The following is a 21,207-nucleotide window of genomic DNA, read 5'->3' as shown; positions in this document are numbered from 1 at the left end:
CGTCGCTCCCTCTCTCAACCCTCCACCCAATATCTCATTTTTTAATCTTTTTTTTTCTTTTTGCTGCAGAGGTGCTGGCTCTCTAAGTGCTGCTTTCCCAGCCTTTTTTTTTTTGGAGTGCCCCTTTGGGAACTGCCTTCTGGATGGCTGAGGAGGGACAGAGGACCTGCCAGTGCAGGTTCTGTGTGTTTAGGAACACTCTCTGGGATGGCCCTTCCCAGGCACAGCACCTAAACCAGGGTTTGCAAAACCCCCTGGTGCTTTAGCTTGGTCTTCTTCCACTGGGTCTATTTTAATATGAGACCAGGCACTGGAGGCATCGCTGCACAGGAAAGGACTTCCAGCAAAAACCCATATAAAGATAAAATCCATCTCTGCAGGGGAGCTGCCAGAGCTGCTGGGCAGATCCTGGGACCTACAAAGCACAGTCCCTGCTTCCTCTGGATACAGCTGCAGGCAGTTACTGCAATTTACTTGAATTATAAGAATTAATTACTTTGTCTTAATAAGGGCACATTTCTTAAGCCTCGCTGTTTTACTGGGGGAGAAGGGAAACAAGGTGTGCTGTACCTCAGCTGAAAAGGGCGTTGCTTCTCGAGCCAGGTGGGATTTTTTGCTGGTGTGAGGGTACAGATGTGCAAGAGCATTCCTGCCTTGTTAGCCTGGGACTCTGCTCTGTAACCTCCCTGCATCCCTCTGTGAAGGGACCTGCTCTTTGCTTGCCTGGTACGGCCTTCGTCTTTGGGACTGTGAATTTTTGCATTAATCCAGAGCTGGTTTTGTATGGGAAGGTGGCACATCCTTCCTGTGCAAGCAGAGAGGTGGCTGCACCACTTCAGTGTGGACAGCTGGGATGTTTTACTTTATTATTCCAGGCACTCTCTGTGGTTTTCACATTTTATTTTCTGTTTGCTTTGTACCACGAGGTACAAAACTGCTCACTAAGTCCAGATCCCCCTCTTCTCATCACAGTTCGTCCTGGGGATTTTAATTTATTTTATTTTTATATGGTTGCTTTTTGTTTTGATTAGGAAAAAGGGGAATAATTTATTTCTAGTTATTTAAGTATTTTGATGGGGCTCGTTTTCTCTGGATATAGGAGAAAGGAGTGTTCTGTTTCCTGTCCTTCACAGGGCTGCCTCATTTCACCAGGGGTCTCTGAATCCAGGGACAGCCCTGGCTGCTGCAAAATCCAATTTCAGCCTTCAGAGTGTTTCTCAGACTCTTCCAAAGAAGTGTGTTGTCCTTTGACCCCTTTGTCTTGTTCTGGCCTACAAGCTTGACAAAGTGTGTTTTCCCCCTCTTCTGGGAGAGAGGAGGGAGGAAAACTGGGCTGTAACTGCTGAACTGGGGCAGCCACCAGCACTCTGTGTCCCCATTTGAATCCTTGGGTACAGAGGGGTTGTGCTGTGGTCTGAGAAATGCTGCTGGAGGCCGGGTGCTGTCTGTCAGAGGGGTCTCAGTCCATGCTGAGAACTCTCTTTAGACCCTGCCCTTCCTCAAGCTGGCTCCTGTGAGCTGCTGCTTCTGCCCTGGGGCTCAGGAGCTGTGAGGATTCACACTGGTTAGGATTTCCAGAGGCCCTTGCAGCTGGATGTGGCCCTTTTTGTGCTAAGCCCCATTCCTCCCGGCCTTTGAACTGGGATTGCTCTGACACCCCTTGTCTGGGATGCAGAGCAGGCACCACCAGCCTGGATTTTTTCCATAAAGGCAGCTTTTTTCCATAAAAGCTGTGCTGGTTTGGAGCCCCCAGCCCTGGGCTGATCCCTGGTGCTGAATGCAGTGCGTGGGCCATTGGTCCACAGGCTCCTGCTGCCTGCAGGGATGGGTGCTGCAGGAGGAATCTGGGATACTCCAGAGGGAATAACCTGTGGGTGCTGCAAGGGCAGCATCCTGCCTCAGGAATGGGCACGTGCTTTGATTTCAGGGGGATGTGGGGAGTTCTGTAGTGTTTAGTAGAGGAATGTTGCAGAGTGATGCATGTAAATGTCTCTGGTAGTGACAGCTTTGCTCTGTGAGTAGTTCTGCAGTAGCTTTAGTGACAGGAGGCGAAAGGCAAAGCAGAGGTGAAGGGCTGAGACTTCCAGGGTGCTCTGAGGAAGCACAGAACTGGTGGGACCCTCACTGGCTTCGTCTGACTGTCCTCCTGCCATGGTTCCTGGGGCTGGGGCAGCTGGGTGCTGCTCCAGGTCACCTGCAGGGCTCCTTGACACAGCTCTGCACCCTTGGCACTGAGGCAGAAGTCCCAGCAGTGCTGTCACCGTGTGTTTTGTGGCAGCAGGGTCCGACCCTGGGGCTGAGGCAAGGGAACAATCTGCATCAATCTGCCACTGTGAGCGGGTGGCAAAGCTCAGCCCTGAGCTGAACATGGGCCTCAGGGACTCCTCTGAAAGAGCCAAGCTGGAGCCTTTGGCCACAAGTGCTTGAAGGGTCTGTGCCTGCCACACTGGAGGTGTCTCAGATCTGTGCTCCAAGCGTGGTTACTCCTACAGGGGCCTGTCTGGAGTGGGAACCCTTGGGAATTTTGGCTGGTGTGTGCAGCTGGAACCAAGCTGGATGCTGCCACCATTGCAGACAGGCTTGGTGACAGCACCCATGGCTTTTAAGAGCTGTAGTGACAGACAGTGGATGGTCTCACCTCTGTGTGGGCCTGCTTGGTGGAGATAGGAAGGAGCTTTAGAGTAGTAGCAGTGCAGTAGTTAAATGCCAGTGCATGGTGGTTGTTAGTTGTGTTTAGAGGCACCCTCAGGGTGCTTGGAGCTGTGCAAGGACAAACAAAGTTCAAACCCTGCTCTGGAGGTTTCCCAGGCTCAACCCAACCCCTGCTGAGGTCATCCAGGCCAGATGGCTGATCCACGGGGGCTCTGTGGAAGAGGTTCTGCTCGGAAAGGAGACGATGTGAGAGCTCGGGGGCGGGCGATGCGCTGAGGACAGCGAGTTGTTGGCCCCAAGAGTGGAAGGACCCCTGGGGAGCAGTGGCCTGTCACAGCAGTCGCCAGGGCAGCATTTATGCACTGTGCCACTCTTCCACGCCTGTGCCACTCGTGCGTGGCAGCTCCGTGTCCCCTGGGGCTGCCCACTGGGCGTGAAGAGCAGAGCTCTCTGCTCTGGGCAGGAGCTGCTTTTGTAACACCCATTGATTCTCTGTGTGTGCAGTGAATAAAGAGACCATTCTACCTCTGGAAAGAGCCACTGTGATTTCTCAGACTCCAAACGTTGTAGCAAAAGCCCTCGGACTTTCTAAGCTGAAGAAAGGAGGTCACTCAGAGAATGCTTCTCCGCTGAGGTCCTTGCAGGAGCTGAAGAGTCCAACCTCATTTCCTAGTGGGGCATTTCCTCCTTAGGCTGAGCCCTGGGAAGCTCAATTCATCTCTGTCATTTTTTCCTCAGGAAAAAACATCCACTGTCTTCAGGGAAGGGTTTCACTGAAGTGAAGATATCGAGACCTGGTCCATAGCCATGTGAGAAAGAGAATGCTCGAGCACAGGGCTGCCAGAAATCCTGATCTTCAGAAGGTCAGTGGAAACCAGAGGCTCTTGAGGCCTCTCGTAGTCAGGCCATGCTTAGAAAAAGTTGTGTTCCAGCCAGGGCTGAACATCTTTCTGGAAAAGGGTCTCAGCAGCAAAGGGTAGGTTTAATACGAATGTTTTCTGTGTTTTTTATTTTGGCCCATCACTCTCCCTCTGTCCTAGGCTGTTTTAAATTAATGCTGTGATAAAGCACATTTTCTCTTAGGTGATTTCTCGTCTCCTGCTGCAGGAGAGTGAAATGGCAGCTGGCACATCTGGAGGGCTGGGTCAAACAAGATGTTTTACCCCTTGCTTCCTTGTGACAGCAGGCTGAACGGCCCAGGAGTGGGAGGATGCCAGCATTTCTACCAGCCCTCGGGGTGCCAAGTGCATTTCAGGAGCTTGGACAAGTGCTTGGGCACATCATGTCCCAGCCCAGCCTTTGTGCTTCTGCCCTTTTGGGAGGAATCAGGTTGGACTCAGCAAGGCCATTTGTTCCTCACAGCCACAACCATTTCCTGCAGCCATGTTTTACCTCGGGTTAGCTCTAAAAAAATACTTTATAAAAAGTCCTTAATCTTTCAGGACACACAGGAAAGGGGTAAGACTGATTTGCTACTAACTATGCAGTTGAAATCTCAAAGTGATGGAGGTGGAGGCTTCACACAACCGTGGTGGAGACACATCCACCTCCCTCTTTGTGGGTGGGTCAGACCCCACGGTGGGAAGGACCCACCCTAGCACAAGGTGTTGTCAGTACTCACTGTGTCTTTCCTACAGGGAATCACTTGCACTACAGCTGAATGTTTGTCTGTTCCCGTTCTTTTGTCCTGGGTCGTCTTTGTGAGCTGTATTTGGTCTTGTTCATTAGGCTTCTAGTGTAATGTGTGTTTTTAGAGCAATAAAACGTGGCAGCTTTTTATACAAAAGATCTGGCTCTGCCTCTTTCACGGTCCTTGAGTGCCTGAGGCTCCTCTGGGGAGCTGCAGGCTGCTGTGGTCCCCTTGTCACAGTCCTGTTCTGCCTCTCCCATCCCTGCCTTCTGTGCAAATCAAGGCAATGTCTTGCAGTTGGAAGCAAAACTGTTTTATTCTTGCAGCTACATGATGAGCTTTTGCCAGAACAGCTCCAGCTGTAAACTCTGCCCCTGCCAAGCCCTCAGACTTTCAGAGGACAACCATGGTGTCCTGTCACAGCCACACCTTTATTCTTCCAGGGCACCTCTGTCTCCTGGCCCTGGTTGCCTGCTCCCATCCCAGGGACTGACAGGTTGTGCAGAGAGCCACAGGTAGTGTTGGGTGATAGGAAGAGAAGGTAAAGTTCCCGCTGGCAACTTCTACAGCCAGAGCAAGATGATCATTGCTGCCCCTTCCTCTCCCACAGGGAGCTCCAGCTTCCACTTTCAGCAGCACAAGTTTGCTTTGCCCTCGAGCCTGGGCAAGGGCAGCTTCTACCTCAGGAATGACCTCCGGCCAGTCCTGAAAAAGGCCTCGATCTGCTCCAGGGACCTGCCTTTGGTTTCAGGGACACAGCAGCCTGTGAATAAGATGTTCCCAGCACTGATGACGGCGAAGAACAGGAAGGGCACCTCGAGGCCGAAGGCACTCTGGAAAGTGGGGCAGAAAACAGCTGTGAGCTGGTGCAGAGAGGGGCTGAGGAGGGGACCCGCCCCGGGCAGTACCCACCACGGCTGGGAGGAAGAACTGGGTCAGGGTGAAAGCTGTCAGCCAGCTCACGACCACACAGAGGCCCGAGGCCACCCCACGGGCTTTGAGAGGGAGGATCTCCGACATCAGCAGCCAAGTGATGGGGCCCCAGCCCATGGCATAACCTGCAGGGGAGGAGGGGAAGGGAGTGAGGCTTTGAAGGCCCCTGAGGAGTGCAGAAGAGCCCTGTGTGATCCTGCCCTGCCCCCCCAGCAATCATTGTCTCCCCCATTTGTGTCATTCCTCAAAGTGACTTCAGATGCCATCTTTCTTGCTTTTCCAGGGACATCTGCCTTCCTTCCAACTCCAAACCCAATCTCCTTGCTCCGTGTCACCCTGCCTTGGATGAGAAACACCCTCCCCTGGCTGGTGGCCAGTCCTGTGCTCTCTGCACCTACCCATGATGAAGAACATGGTTGCCAGGAGGGGGATGAGGGTGATGTAGTTTGTCGGCTCAGCAGGGAGGTTGGCAGAGCTCACCAGGGTCGTGTTGGCCACGGTGCCATTGTGAGAAGCTGGCACAAAGTGGATGTAGAGCCCCATGGTCAGGTTGGAGACCAACATGACACCAGCTGTGGAGAGAGGCACAGTGGGAATGATGGGTGAGTGATCCCCTCCAAGCCAAGCTCCTGGGAATGCCCCTGCTGAGGAGCTGAACCACCACCAACGGGAAGAGACCTCCCTGCCTCCCTTCCTGAGCCCTGTAGGGCTGAAGTTTCCACTCCTGCACATTTGCAGAGCTCCTGAAAATCCTTCCGTAAGAGCTTCCCTTGGGAAGAGAGTGGGAGAAGTGGAGAGAGCCATACCTGATACAAAAAGGAGGATCTTCCTCCCAGCTTTATCCATCGACACAGCAGCGATGGCCACCGAGGACAGACGCACCAGGCCAACCAGAGCTGCGTCGTACTCTGGTTTCTGCAAAAAACCAGTGGGGAAGCTGAGCTGGGGGAAGGGACAGGTTCCTACAGCTTCTGCCTTTGGCTGATGACTTGGCCAGAGCTGTTCTCAGAGTAAGAGACTGGAGAAGATGAGCCTGAAGCTCAGAGGAGGAGAGCAGGGAGACAGTGGGGCCTGTCCTGCTCCTCATCCTCATGCAGCATTTTGCAGGGCAGGTGCTTTAAAAAAGGGGGTTTTATGTCTGTAGGGAGCTGAGAGCATTGGGCAACCCTCACTGAAGCCCAGGCAGCCCCAGCAGGGCCCAGAGTCCAGGGCTCACCAGGATGACCGATGTTTTCTTGAATATTGGCTGCAGGTACACGAGGATGCAGGTGACCCCTGAGAGCTGCTGCAGGAACCTCATTCCCGCCGCGATCAGGATGGGCTTGTAAAGGAAGGGGTCCTTGAGCTCAGCACAGGAAACCCGACGGCTCTGGAGGGGACAAAGGCAGAAACACAAGGTGCTAGCACCTATGGGAACCACCTGGCATCCATTCTGCAGTTTTCATGTTACATCTCCCCGTGCTGAGCTTCCTCACCTGCTTCCTCACGCTGTCCTTGATCTGCTCGTACTCCCGGGCATAATCTGTGTCCTCACCCCGCAGCCAGCACAGGGAGCCCAGGGCCTCGTCCTCCTTCCCCTGGGAGAGCAGGAACCGGGGCGAGTTGGGCATGAAGCAGAGCAGGAGGACCATGGCAAGCACCGGCACCTCCCCAGCCACGGCCAGCCAGCGCCAGTCCAGGACCAGCCCTGCCAGAGCAGCACAGTTAGGGGGCAAACACTCAGGAATGGGTGTCCTGGCCTTGCCTCCACCTGGGCACCCCAATGAGTTAATTTAATAAGCCCAGCAGGAAAAATAGTAATAATAATAAAAAAATGATTGCACATATTTTCTCCTACTAAAGCAGTGTTTCAAGCAGTATTATATGGAGAAATTCCAGCAAATCTGGGAGTATCTAGCAAGATCCTGCAGCAAAGGTGATGCCCAGGAATATCATCATGTGCTGCCCTCCAGCCCTGGCAAAGCCTCATCAGGACCTGGATCTGTGGGCACAGCGCTGGCCATGGGTCCATGTGGGCTATGGATTCATCCCTCAGAGCACACACACCAGGGCAAGGGGCGTGAATGACCCTGTCCAGCCCCCTCAGCGCAGCTGTGGTGGTGGGGACGAGGGGAACAAGCCCTCAGCTTGCTGAGAAGGTTGTTTATTTTAACTCCCTCTCCCCAGTCTTTCCCTGCACACGGAGACACCACGGAGGTACTTGCCCAATGCGTACAGGACGAGGGAGCCCAGCACTGCCATGAGCTGGGGACAGGCACCCAGCATCCCCCTGACCCCCGGGTGGGAGATCTCCGAGATGTAAACCTGGAGAGGGACAACACACGCTTCACAGAGCTGCACATCCCCTCGTCACCCGCCCTCTGCCCTCTGTCACCTCGCAGTCATCCCCTGTGACCAGGGGAAACACAAACTGCTGGGGAATTAGGTCTCGGGGTGGGGACCTGATGGGTCCAGCTGCATGTGGCCAGAGGACAGGACAGCCTGGCCGGCATCGCCACTTCCCTCCCTCCCCCCAGTGCGGGAGAAGTGCTCCAGCAACTCCGTTACTGGAAAGAGGTACCCTGGTGTTACTCAACTCCTGCCTTCCCCTCTGTGTGAAACACGAGGGTGGTGTTCGGGAGGAAATAACTGCTGGGAGGAGCAGGGACTGAGGACCTGCCTTGTCATTCCTGCAGGCGAGGAAGTCCAGCACCAACGGGCTCAGCCAGGCCATGCCAGGGCTGCTAAATGAGTGCATCCTCCCCATCCCCAGTGCCCCAGACACAGCCCTGGGGCTCTGCTGATGCCTCCGAAAAGCAGCGGGGTGCCCCAGCTCATCCACGGCACCACAGCACCTCCTGCCCTGCAGCCCCCAGCTCACCCACAGCACCTCCTGCCCCGCATTCCCCTGGCGCGTTACCGGGATGGAGGCGGAGGTCACTCCGCCAGCGTAGCCCGTCAGCAGCCGGCCCAGCAGCAGCATCCAGAGGCCCTGGGCTCCGGCCAGCAGCGCGTATCCCAGCGCCGAGGGCAGAGCCGAGAACATGATGCTCAGCTTGCGGCCCAGGCAGTCGTTGAGCAGCATCGTGCTGAGCCCGCCCGCCGCAGCTCCCAGCGTGAACACCGACTGCGGGGCATGGAGAGGGGCTGTGTGAGCCTGGCATCCCCCCGGGTACCCCCCGGCTCTGGCCCACCCTGGCGGGGATAATCCCGCTCCTTACCCCGAACCAGGGCGCTGTGTGCTGGTCCAGCCTCAGCGCAGGGTTGGGATAAGCCTCCAGGGCAGGGATGACGGGGGAGGGATAAACCAGGGCGAAGCCGAAGCTGAAGTTGCCCAGGACAGCGGCAAACACAGCCAGGTAGAGCCGCTTGTTGTGGAGGCTCCTGAGGGAGAGACAAGGACGTGCTGGATGCAGGCAGAAACTTAAACCCTGCTTCCCGCAGCCTTTGCCGAGGCTCTGGTGACACCCACGGAAGGATTTTCCGGGGGGAAGGCCCTGCACAGCCCCAAGCTGTTGGGTTTCTCTGAGCTCCTGCTCCACCGATGCTTCCCTCTGTGCCAGGCAGTTTTCAGGACGTTCAACAAAGCAAGAAAAGCAGAAGCTGGAGCTGGGTGGCACCACGGACCCAGCGGCAGCCGGTTCATCCCAGCAGAGCAAGGAAAAGGTTCTTTCAAAGCCCCCGTGCCCCCCAGCAGCACCTCATGCCCCCGTGGGAGTCACACAAACCTGTCGTGCTTCCAAGCGGGCTCACCCAGCACCCCACATCGTTGGGCAGGATGAGGTTCTACTTCAAGGCAACTCAGGAACGGCAGGAATACGGAACAGCTCTTCCCCCAGCCCACTGCCCTCAGGATGGGGGGCACAACCTCTGCCCACCCTGTGGTCCCAGCCTGGTCCTTACCTCAGGTACTCCCTGTCGAGCCTCCTGGCAGTGCTCTCGGGGAAGGTGTGGTACGAGGAGCTCGTTTTCCTCACGAGGGGCTCGCGGTCACTGCGCTCCATGGCCGTGCGTGGCTGTGCCGGTGCTGCTGCGCTTGGGGCGGATGCTGGGGCTGCCCAGGGGAAGGGGAGGAAGAAGCAGCTGAAAGCGAAAGGGAAGAGGCTGCCTGGCCTTGCCTAATGAGAGAAATCTGTGCCTCGTGGGCTCGCGCCCGACTGCCCCTCGGCAGGAAACTGAGGGGGGCCGGAACACCAGCAGGAGAAGAGCCACGGGGTGACAGTGACGGTGACAGTGGTGTCCTGCAGCCTTCACCCTGCCCAGATGGAAACCAAACCCTCCCACTCAGTGACACTTTCAGGGATGGTCCTCGCAGAGCTGTGTTCCCCAGCAGAAATGTCCCTTTGCTAAGGCCATATCTCTCCTGTTGAGGAACTGGTACCAGTCAGACTGGCCCAGTGCTGCCGCTATTTACAAGGGAAAATTCCATCTGTGGGCGTCTCCAGAGCCACCCCGGGGAAGGGTTTTCAGCATAGAACTGAGATGGGGAAGGAGAGGAAAGCAGAGGGAGGTGAGCGTGGAGTGGGCACAGGGAGCAGGGGATGGGGATGAAGGGCAGGATGGGGATGAAGGGCAGGAAAAGGAGAGAGCAGCATCTCTGCCACCTTGGGCGGGCACCATGGGTACCTTTACCCCCTCACCCTGATCCCCCCAGCCCCACAGGGCTCTGTGGGCAGCGTTGTGCTGGGACAGCTGCAGGTCCGAACTCACGCTGTAGGAAAAGGCTTCGTTTGGGCCTTGCTTGCTCGGAACCCAAAGCCACTTGGATTTAATTAGCAAAAGGTCTATTTCCCTAAACTACTGTGGTGCTCCTCTTGTTTCCATCATTCCCCTTGGCCCCTGGTGCTTTTTGGAACACATGGATGGTTTCTGCATCCCCAGGCCTGCGTGGGAGCTGCAGTGACACCTCAGGAACTGCTGTGTCTTCCCTCCGTGCAAACTGGTTCCCCTTCTGCAACCACCAAGAGCTGCCTTTACTGTCTGATCCTGTGGGGATTTTACAGCTGACTCAGGCACTCAGGGCTCTGATTTCCCTGCAGGAAGAAAGGTCATGGACTGGGGGAACATTGGGATGGGCAGGACAGTTCATCCAAAAAATTTCCAGCACCATGTTGGTGTGAGCAGGGATGTCACAACAGACCTGGAGCTGGTCCCCTTCACCAGCAGACACCACCAGTTTCCTCCCTTGCTTGCACTTTGCTCCATGAATTTGGGCTCGCTTCCACTACATGATTTCACAGCTTCCTTCCTCTTCAAATTCCTTAAGGAACTTGAATTTCCATTCATTGAGAAAGTTATTCTGTATCCACTCTAACCCCTCCAGGCCTCAGCTTTTTCCCAAACCCAGGTACAGTGAGCCTCTGCAACGCAATACTTGCCCTGTTCCATCCCAAACAGCCGCTTTTCAGGATGATGAGGAGTATAAAAAGGGCCCCTCAAAGCTGGGTGCTGTAGCAGAGTGGGTGGAGAGCTGCAGGATGATGCTGGTGGGGCTCATCTGGGTATAAAAAGCTGCAGGTGCTAAGGATGAAGGTGCTTGCTGGGGAGCATGGCTGCAAGGTCAGGGCTTTGCTTTTTTTTCCCTCTCTGATTCTTGTTTTTGCTGTGGATGTCAGCAAGGATGAAGAAGTGGGTTTGCTGGTTCTTATCCCTGGGTCTATCCATTGTGGAGCTGCATGGCTGATGCTTTTGGGGGACTGTGTAGGGTCCCACCAGCTCTTGGAGAGGTTTTTGTGGTGGGTTTTGGTCCCTGCTGGGAATGATTTATTTAGAGCAGAGATGTGAAACTGGTGTGCTCAGGGTGGGTGGGAGAGAGGCACCCAGCTGTGTTGATGGATCTGTTATTCTGTGCATCCTTCCTTTGGATGTTTGAACCTCTCAAAGATAAGGGCTGGGGGCTTCCTGTGTGCAGAGGCTAAAGGGGAAGTTGTGGGAGATGCTGTGTCCTGCTGCAGTGGGAGGAATGGGTGATTTAATTCTCACGTTTCTGGCTACAAAATGATGTTTAACTAAAGAGTCATCAAGCCCATAAATGTGTGTTCGGTGGTTTTGCTCTGTTTATGTGACTATTTGATCATCAAGGTTTTTCCCCTAAGTTTGTGGGAGGTTTTTGGAAGGAAGCAGTGAAGGCTGGAGGCAGCTCCAGTGTTTCTTGGGATGGGAATGGGAGCTTGCTTTGGGCTGGTCACCTCCTCAGCATGTGGTCACTGCATGCACTCGCAGTCAGAACCACTGAATATCCTGAGTTGTGAGGACCCACAAGGATCATCCAGTCCAGCTCCTGGCCCTGCACAGACACCCTAATAATCACACTTGTCACAGGACACAATATCTGTCCTAAACCTGAAGCCACATGGACCTGGGGCAGAGGGAAGTGCTCATTGCAACCTCTCTCCATTATATTTAGGGGAAAAAAGCACATTGGAGAGCAGCCCTGAGCTGGAGCTGTCAGATCTCCCTGAAACACAGAGGGTTCTCTAGTTTCTGTGAAGATTTGTCAACTGCTTCAAGCAGGAAATTACTTTGTGTCTTGAAAACCCTCCAAGCACCTGTAATGCCGGGAGGCTCAGGGGGGAGCTGCTGTCTGTGCTGCTCTTGGCTCAGGGCTGAGCCCCTGGGCAGGTCTGTCCCCGAGAGTCCCCTGAGGGAAGGCAGTCCCTCAGGTGTGGTGGAACAGGTCCTTGCACCACATCCTCGCTCTGAGATTTGGGTTTTTTTACTAAAGTGCATTTTTGGTAAGGAATAAAGGATCCACCACCTTGCTCCGCATCTGCGTAATTTGCTGTGGGTCCTTCCAAAAGAGACAAGGGGTGGGTAAGGTGCAAGCAGACTCAGTGGCAGCGTTGTTTCTGGTGGGCTGTGCTTGGCCATCATCCCATGGAAGTGGCTCCTGCATGTCTGCAGCAAATAACAGCTCTGGGGTGAACTGGGGAGGGATGAGGTGCCCACTTTGGGAAAGCAGCAGAGCAACCCCTGGCTGATTAAAGGGCAATCTGGTTTTGTTGAGAGCTGTTGGCTGCCTCGGCTGAGTGATGCATTGCTCCGGCTCCCCAGGACCTTCCTCCCCGCCCTGACAGCTGGGAGATAGATCACGAACATATGCAAAAAAATAGCCAGCATCAAAGCCACTTGGCAACTCAACTAACCCAATTCATAAATTAATTTCTCTCCCCCTTGTAAGGGAGAAATCAGTCACTCCTCAGGGCTATCCATCTCTATCGCTCATCTGGCCACATCCTTCCATAAATCTTGCCGTGAGTCTGAGCTGGTGAGTGCTGGGTCAGGATGGAAGAATGCCCGGTGTCTGTGCTGGGTCGGGGCAACCCCAGGGCTGGTTTGCCCTGGGCTGGGGCAGGGGTGGTTCTCTTTGCATCCCCCCACATCCTGAGGCTGGAGTAGAGCTAGGGTTTTGCAGCATGGTGCTGCTTAGTGGGTGATTTTGGGGAGCGTGGTCCCTGTTGAGGAGCCATCAGGGTGGTGCAATGATGAAATCTTTCCTTGCAAATCAGCTGGGTTTCCAGAGCCATGCAGGGGGTGGCTGCTGGGGACGCATGGGGGGAAGGTGGGTGCTTGGTGGGGTCTGGCCTGGCATTGGATACACCCCTGAGTGATGGTGCTGGTTTAGCTGGGGGACTCCCAGCTCAGGAAGCAGCTCCAGTTGCTCCCCCCACAGCTTTCCAAACCCCATGCCTTTACAAAATAACGCTGCACCCCCAGCTCCCCGTGGGCATCAGCACCTGGAGCCCAGGTTAGCTTTTCCAACCAGGCAGACAGAGCTCAGCTCTTCCCTGGCCGCATCCCTCACCCCACTCCCCCCGCAGAGGAGAAAATCACCACCTTTCAGGCTGCCATCTGTTTATTTTGTTGGACTCCGAACTTGCTGAAACGTCTTTCGATGGATGAAGGAACGCAGAGTAGAAGAACAGAGCCTGGCAGGCTGCGTGGTGAGTGGAAAATAGTTTTTTGGGGCTTTCTGGAGTTTGAAGGCCCGATGATGGATGTGCATGCGAGGGATGGTAATGGCTTTGTAAGTATCCAAACACAGAGCAGAGGAATAACTCTGCCTAATAGACTGAGAAATGTGTGTGGGACAGGATCCTTCCCGCTCCGACACGGAGCTGAATGATGGAGTGCTGCGGGCTTTGGGAGCAGAGGCTGGCATGGGCTTCGTGTATTGGAAAAAAGGTGCAACTAGTTTTGAAATAATGTTAAATCCTTGCTGTGAATGCGTTGGAAAACGTTGCATCTTGCCTTGGAATGAGGCTGGAGGAGCCTCGATGTGTTTGCAGTGATCTGAGAGGGGCTCACTGTGGCTCCGACTTGCTGGGCAGGGCTGCTGCTCCCTGTGCCTCCTGGCTTCCCTTCTCCTGCTCTGCTCCCAGTGCCCAGAGCTACTGACAAAAGTGATGGGTTTATGTGGAAATTTTGTGGGGATAAATATTTGCCTGTCAGCAGGGCTGGGTCCGAGTGTGATTTCTCATGTGCCATTTGGAAGTGACATTTCCAAACAAAATTAGAATTTCCCATTGAGGGTATTTGGGGATTTTTGCTGTTTATAAGTTGGAAAATGGTTGACTTTGGGGGCTTTTTCCTTGTTGCCATGCAAATGGAAGAGTTGCTCATCTCCCCATGCTTGGAGGGAGGGGTTTTGGTGTCCTGCTTCCAACCTGGCTAATCCAGGAGCTGGGATAAACTGGAAGATGTGTGTGTGCCCTTCTGGTGGGTGAGGGATGTACCAGAAGTGGGATATTTTAACCTGCTTCTGGGGCTTTTTTTGACATCACACAAAATCTTGTGACCCACAAATTCCGGTGGCTGTGGGTACAAGTGAAACTGGGACCGTGGATAAAAAGGGGACGTGGGCAACGGTTGTGGATTTCCTGCCCTTCCTATGCCATGTCATGGCTTTGGCACTCGCTGTGCGTTCTGTGACAGCTTTGGGGGTGAGCAGTGTCAGGGTAGGACAGGGCTGTGCTCTTCTGGAGCCTGAGCGTCCCCAGGGCTGTGATGGCTCCTGAGAGAGGGAGGGGTCCCTCTCTTGCACCCCTTGGATCTGTCCTGCCTTGCCTGACTGCTGTGGCTGGGGTCACCTGTGCAGTGACAAATGCAGGGCTGGGTGTCCCCAGGGGTGCTGTGCTTTTGGATTTTCCACAAAACCCAGAGCTGGGCAGGATGAGCTGGCATATGGCTGCTTCCAGCTGGGATGAGCCCTGGTGGCTCTCAGTGCCCTGGTGCTGAGCCAGGATGGGGTTTGGGTGCTGGGTATTTATGGGGATGGGTGAAAACTTGGTGATCACAGGGCTGCACATCTGTGGGAATCCCTGTAGGGATGTCTCCGGGGCAGGGTTGAGAGGCTGATGGTGACCTGTGACCTTGGGATGATGATTTTGCCACTGCCAGGCTCAGCCTGCATCCAGGATGCAGCCACAGGGGCTAAAAATTGAATTTTAAGAACAAGTGCAAGAAATATCCTGTACATCCAGAGGCACCAGCAAGGTTTTTGACACCCTGTGTTTGCTGGGAGATGGCAGGGTAAATAAAATTATTTGAGGAAAAATTTTAAGTACTCTTTTTTTGGCTTTTTTTTGCAGTGTCCAGTTGGAGCTGCTGGGCCCAGCTTTGGAGTGGTACCTGTTGTGATGCCACAACCTGGATTTTTTTGGTTTCCCTTTCCCTTGCCCACTTCTGCTGGGTATTTTGAAGTTGAAGTTACTTTTTCTTTGATGGCAAGGGCTGGATTTCTTTACCCTTGGGACAAAAAATCTCCCCCCTAAATTCCTGAGAGCTGCTGCCTGCTCCTTCCTTGGCTCAGTGTGGGTTTTGCCTGTTTAATATGATTTAAAAAGGGGGGAAAAAAAAGAGCAAAACAAAACATATCATTTCCTTGCTTTAATGTGAGCCAATTATGGCTCGCAGGCTGTTAACTTCATCACCACTTCTTCCAGCAAAGCCCTTGGTAAAATAAACCACAGCAGAGCTGCCTTCCCTGGACCTGCTGTCCGGCACAGCCTCGAGCCACGGCATTTTATCCATCCCTCCCGGCTGGAAAAAAAACCCCAGTGGCTCTGTCCCACACATGCCCGCTAAAATATCCCAGCACTTGTTGTACATCTGCTGACGGATACCAACTGGAAAGGAGATTAGGGCTCAGACTCCGCGCTGGGCTGTCTGCCCCTCCTAATGAGGAACACATTGGAGCGCGGCCGCGGCCTCCAAATGGCAAAATCAGGAGGGCTGGGGAGGCTGGAGGGTGGCAGGGCATGGCACAGAGGGGCTGGAGTGTGCCAGCAGCCAGGGACAGCCCACGGGGGGGTTGTGTGGGGTGCTGAGCCCAGGAGACACTGGGAGCTGGGGACGCCTGAGCTGCTGCGCGTTTGCACAGGGTACCAGGGATGCTCTGTGGGATGCCTGAGGGCCTCCTGTCCCTGCACTGTCCTGCCCATCGCCCCCAAATCACACCTTGAGGCAGAGTCTGACCCCTCCAGCCTGGGCACCGCTGGCTTAGGGACCTGGAGCTGGGTGGGGCCCAGCCCCAGTGGAATCCCGCGTTCTGTGGGGCACCTTTCGTGTGGTGTTTCCCAGCTGCTTTGCCTTGGGAGGAAAAATGCTGAAAATGCTGTCAGGACCATCCCCAGGAGCACGGTGCAGAGCTCCTGCTTTTCCCACCTTTGGCCACAGCCATTTCTCTGGAGTTTTCCACTGAAACCCACAGGCCCTGCACCCGTTTGCTGGGGACTGCATCCCCATCTCCTGAATTGCTCCATCCCCTGGCTGGGATCTAGGGCAGGAATGTTAGGTTTTTTGGGGTTTTTTTTGTGGCTGACCTGATGCTGCCTTCTCCCTCCTTCTGCTGCAGTATCCTATAAAAAGGCCATGATGAGCTGGGATTCCCATACAAGGGCCAGTGGGAGGCAGCTGCACCCTCGAAGCAGGAGCATCAGGAGCTTCTGATAAGCCCATTTTTACAGGCACCTTTTAACCTGTTTATCCTGCTGTCAGAAAATCTCGTGGATGAAATTTGGAGTGAAAGCAGAGACCTGAAAGCACATTTCTGCCCTGCTGCTGATCTGTAAATGGGGTAATCTTGTTGCAGCCACCTGTTAGTCCTGCAGTGAATCTTGAGGATTTCTGGGCAGATATTACATTGTTTTAATGGCATAACAGTGCCCTGTCCTGTGATCCTGGAGTGTCCCCAATGTTCCCATTTGAAATCACTGAAAGGGACACTAAATATCCTCAATTAAACCAAAGTGGATTGGAGGTTTTGGAAGCTCAGGGTGCACCAGGATTTTATTTAGGGGCCTTTGGGGCAAAGCCCTACGTACATTAGAGAAATCTTCAGGCACCCTCACGACTTTGAGTTTCTCTGAATTTTGTGACTGGGTTGAAGAGAAAAAATCCCAAAAACATGTTCTGGTCATGGGAGTTAACTCAGAGCGAGCCTGTGCCCCTGCCACGGAGCTCCTTTGCTGCAGCTCCTCGGGGATGTCGTCCCTGCACTTTTAAACCCCACGGGCCACGTGTCCCCTGCAGCCCCTGAACTCTCGGTCACCCGCCCTGACAGGTAGGGCTGACCCCATGCTCCCGAAATTCATTTCCCTTGGGAAAGCCTCCTAAGCCCATTGCACATCCCACTGCCCCCCGGGTCCCTGACGGGTGAGCCAGGCCTTGCAGGAGGATGGGATGCCAAAATACAGGAGCAGCGATGGGGGGTGTCACCCCTTGCTCGGTCCCTGTCCCCTCCCGGGAGCTCCCTGGAGCTTTTGGGTGTTCAGAGCCCCTGGGGCTGTGCCCATGTCTGGAGGAGCTCATGTGAAAGCCATTAAAAAGCGTAAGGAAAGGGAGCACGACGGTTGGGAATGGTTTTGTTTGGGTTTCTAAAACGTGCGCATGAAAACACTGTGTGGTTTTCTGACAAATTTGAACCAGCGCTGCTCAATCCGCTCCAGCGCTGCTACTGTTGATCTTGCAGACTGTAAAGCATTTATTGGAGCTGCTTGAGGCGAACTTAAGCATCTGTGGAATAACAAGTCCAGGAAGTAATTGCATCCACAAGGAAAATATTTTTATGTATAATTCAGTGACCCATTTTATAAACATTGCGGTTCCACCTTGGACTTTTTTTTTTTAATCCTTTTTTTTTTTTTTTCCTTTTTTTTTTTCACCCACGGCCTTCCCTCTCTGAGTGTCTGGGTTGAGTGATCCGTGTGGGGCTGTGTTTGGTGGCTCTGTGGAGCGGGGTTTGGCGTGGCATGGGGCAGGAAGCGGAGGGGAAAACCCCAGAGCTGCAGGGGGATGAGGGCCCAGCTCCGAAGGTGGCAGCACAGTGGGGTGCTCCAGGGAAGCAGAGACAGCGTGGATTGCTCCTGCTGAGCTTGGCAGGCACAGAGGAATTGTTTCGGGGCAAAGGCTTTTCTTTCTTCCTTAGCAAACCAGCTTTACGAGAAGATGAGTCACTTCCAGCCTGGGTGGCACAGTGCTTGCACGGGGCTGGGGACCTGGGGGCTCCGTGGCCTCTTTTTGGATATTTTTGGGTTTAATTTCCAGCAGAAATGCACCCCTGCCCCACCTTTGTCACCCCAGGAGCTCTGTTTGCTCTCACGGCACAGGTGGGAGCTGGAAGGAGCTGTCTCACAAAGACCTATGGTGGGGACAGGCCTGTCCCCTGACAGCCAGGTTGGGGGCCAGCATTGGATACAGGTGTTTAAATGGGTGACAACTTAAAAATAGATTTGCTCTGACAGAACAAAGTTATAACAAGATAAAGCTGCAAAATCCTGTGTTAAAATTGCACTAAATTCTTGTGGGGTTAATATTGACACCTTCACCCAGGCTAGAGCTGCCCCTCCTGGGGGGTGGGGGATTGATGGCATGGGATCTTGCTCTCCCTTTTCCTGCCATGGGTTTGTTGGCGTCTTTCCCCCTTGGGAGGAATGAAAGTTTGACTCCAGCTGAGTGGTGAAAGGCCTGTGGCTGCTGTGCCATGAAACCTGTAGCATTTTGTGTGTCCCCATCCTTGCTGTGGCACTGTGGGGATGTGACTGACCCTCCCCTCCAGTGCCCATGCTGCTGGGATGGACCCACCACCTCCCAACCCAGCTCCTGCCCTGCTCTCTGTCCCTGTGCACTGGGCATGGCTCAAGCAAAGCCTGGCAGGGCTGAAAATCAGAGGGTGAAGCTCAAGTCAGAGGTGCCAGGCAGAGCCTCCCCTGCTTTTCTCCTTGTCCCCATCACCCCCAAACTGCTCTGTCCTGCCCAGGGAGCAGCGATGCCAAGGGCAGCCACAGCCCCGGGGCCAGGCCTTGCTCCAGGAGGGAGAAGAAAACAAAACAAAACAGACTTGGAAGTAAACATTATCTGAATATAGAGGAACGCGATGTTTCTTCATATGGGTCTAGAATTTCTGCCTTTTAACAGCTAACCTTGACTCAGCCAATATCCACAACATGCAGCTCTGGCCAAAATATGCTGGGCCTTAAAGTACCACAACAGCTGTTTTTCTTGCTAAAATATGACATTAAATTTTTTGGACGGCTGGATGCTTCCTTGATGAAAGTGGAATAAGGGGCTATTTTTCCTCTCCCTTTCCCCCCCCTCCAGTCTTTCCTCCTCCTTCCGTGCAGGGCGATAAAGCTGGAGCCTGTGCAGATATCCCGTGTGGGCAGGCGGCCGCTGCGCCCACGGGGCCAGAGCCCCAGCTGCAGCCCAAGGGAGGGGGTTGCTGCTCACTGACCCCCCCCTTGTTATTCCTGGATCCCTCCCACGCCCCGGCAGGATCGGTGCCAGCAGCAGTTTCAGCCCTGACATCTTGTTTTGCTGATGGTTTGTAGGATGACAAAGAGTTTCGCCCTTAAAATGAGGGCACCGCTCGAGGGACAGGGGCTGGTGGGTTTTGTGCTTCAGACCCTCTGTTCTCACAAAAGGGACAGTTTGGGGCTTTCCAAGAGCTCCAGCTGTGGTCAGTGGTGTGGGGCAGGAGCCTGGTGGCCACGACTGAGTGAGCCAGTGCTGGTCCCGTCCCTGACCCGGCCAATATCTGGAGAAATTGCTGGTGGTGTGAGCTGGCGCCGGCTGGGATCTGCCCTGCTTTGTCCTGGGATAGCATTGAGGGCCTGCACAGGGTTTGGAGCACTGCAAGCAGTGCTGCAGTGGCTTTTGCTCTGGTGGTGTCACCTGGTGTGACAGGTGCCTTTCTGGACAGCCTGTCCACCTGTGAGCTGCGTTCCTCAGGATGCAATGGGAACAGAGATGGGATTTGCAGTGGAATCACTGCCCTGAGCCTTAGAGCACAGGAATGGCCATGGTGGGAGCAGGGATTTGTGCTGGCTGGTGCCAGCGAGGTGGCTCTGCTCATCAGTGCTGTGGCCACCCACAAGCAGCATCACCCGCTGGCACCTGGCTGTGGCTCTGCGGCAGCTCGGGGCTTGCTCACACCTGAGGGGTGATGTGGGCGATATCAGGATGGGGTATCTGCTCCCCAAGGGCTGTCACTCCTTGCCCAGCTCTCGGTGTGCTGTTGAGGACAAATTCCCTGCCCTCCACTCCTCATCCTTCCCTTCTTTTTCCTTTATTTTAAAGATGAGCTTAATTTTAGTGGGAGGCAAAAGAATTTTTAAGGTGGGGAGATGGCAACCAAACCACAATGAGGGTTCCGGTGCCCAGAGCCTCTTGGGCTCACGGATTTCTTCTGGAGCCTGATCTCCCAGGTTGATAACCCAGCGAGGTGTGGCACGGGCAGGGTCAGCCTCCCGACTCCAGATTACCCATTCCTCCTCTCACTTCCATAGCAATCCCACGGCAGCACCTTATTTGTACCCGCTCCCTGCCAAGCTCTCAGCCTCGCTGCGCTGTTTATTTAGGGACATCCACGCGTGCTCACGGCTGGGATGCACTCGGGGGGTGCCCGTGTGTGTGTAAGGGACGCGTTCCCTTTTCCCGGCCGGCGAGCATGTGGTTGGAATTAGCGGCGCGGCTGCAGGGGGAGCGGGCAGCTGGGTTTCTCCGGAGCGTTTCAGTGCTTAATCTCTGAAGAATGCAGAATGTCTGTCTGGACGGCCCGGCCAAGATCAACTCCGCGGCACGGGGAGGCCAATATAAACGTTCATGTTTTGTGTCACCGAGATTTCATTAGATGTTTTTTATGTAATTGCATAAGTCGAACTACCGTGATGAAAATGCCACAGCGAGCAAATGGGATGAATTGTGAAACCTCTCCTTCGAGGAGACGCTGGCCCCCCTCCGGGCCGTGGGGATCCAGCTCCAGCGCCTTCCAAGGTGCTCGGTGACCTTTTGGGGATAAATAATAGGCTGTTTGCCCGTGTCTCCCCCCCGTCTACCCCTCACCCTGACGTCAGGGCGAGCTCAGAGCTGGGCCAGGAGCAGGTCTCCCCACAGCCAGTGCTGGGAGGCAGAGGGACTGGCTGCTCCTGTGCTCCAAAGGGGCTCCCATCCCTGCTTGGAAACCCAGGGGGAGGCAGTGAAGTGGGGGGAGAGGATGAAAAATCTCCCGTTTCTTGGCTGCCCGATATCCAAATGCTCTGCAGCCTCTGAATGGTACCACTGCCCTCTTGACTTCCTGCTATAAACCCCTGATAGAGGCAGGGACGGAGAGTTCGGGGCTCAACAAGCACCTGCAGCGATGCTGTGCCCCATTCCCATCCTCTGACCCTCTCCACTAATGACAACAACTTCATTAATCTGTCCCTTCGAGGCCTGGCGTGTTTTTCTGATGATAACAGATTAATGCTAATTTAATTAGGCCTGAATCAGTGCTTCCTTGGTTCAAACCCAGACATGCTCCCGATGCTGGGCAGCTCCGAGGGCTGCTGAGCGCTGTGACACAATGGTGCTGCTCCTCCTTGGGATGGAGGGCTCAGTGAGGTGACATCCTATCATCACTGAGCATCCATCCTGGTCCTCCTCAGTGGCCTGGCAGCATGGCCACCTCCAGAGGGTGAGAGGCTGGACCCACCGGAGTGGCAGCCCAACACAAACCCCCTGGGCTTTGCTCCCGG

General features: G+C 54.5%; 1 protein-coding gene across 1 annotated transcript; it reads right to left on the bottom strand.

Moving 5' to 3' along the window:
• Positions 1 to 4,959: 4,959 nt before the first annotated feature.
• SLC2A6 (solute carrier family 2 member 6) lies at positions 4,960 to 9,198 on the bottom strand (the record flags this gene model as incomplete). The annotated part of the gene is made up of 10 exons (XM_082295027.1): positions 4,960 to 5,115; positions 5,195 to 5,340; positions 5,614 to 5,787; positions 6,022 to 6,130; positions 6,432 to 6,584; positions 6,691 to 6,902; positions 7,408 to 7,519; positions 8,115 to 8,321; positions 8,416 to 8,578; positions 9,098 to 9,198. The coding sequence occupies 10 exons, from the start codon at positions 9,196 to 9,198 to the stop codon at positions 4,960 to 4,962; spliced, it is 1,533 nt and encodes a 510-aa protein (XP_082151153.1).
• Between the last annotated feature and the right edge of the window lie 12,009 nt (positions 9,199 to 21,207).

Source organism: Coloeus monedula, assembly GCF_965178545.1.
Source record: "Coloeus monedula genome assembly, chromosome: 21".
Lineage (NCBI taxonomy): Eukaryota > Metazoa > Chordata > Aves > Passeriformes > Corvidae > Coloeus > Coloeus monedula.
The sequence above is the reverse complement of the archived record's forward strand: the minus strand, read 5'-3'. Positions and strand labels throughout refer to the sequence as shown.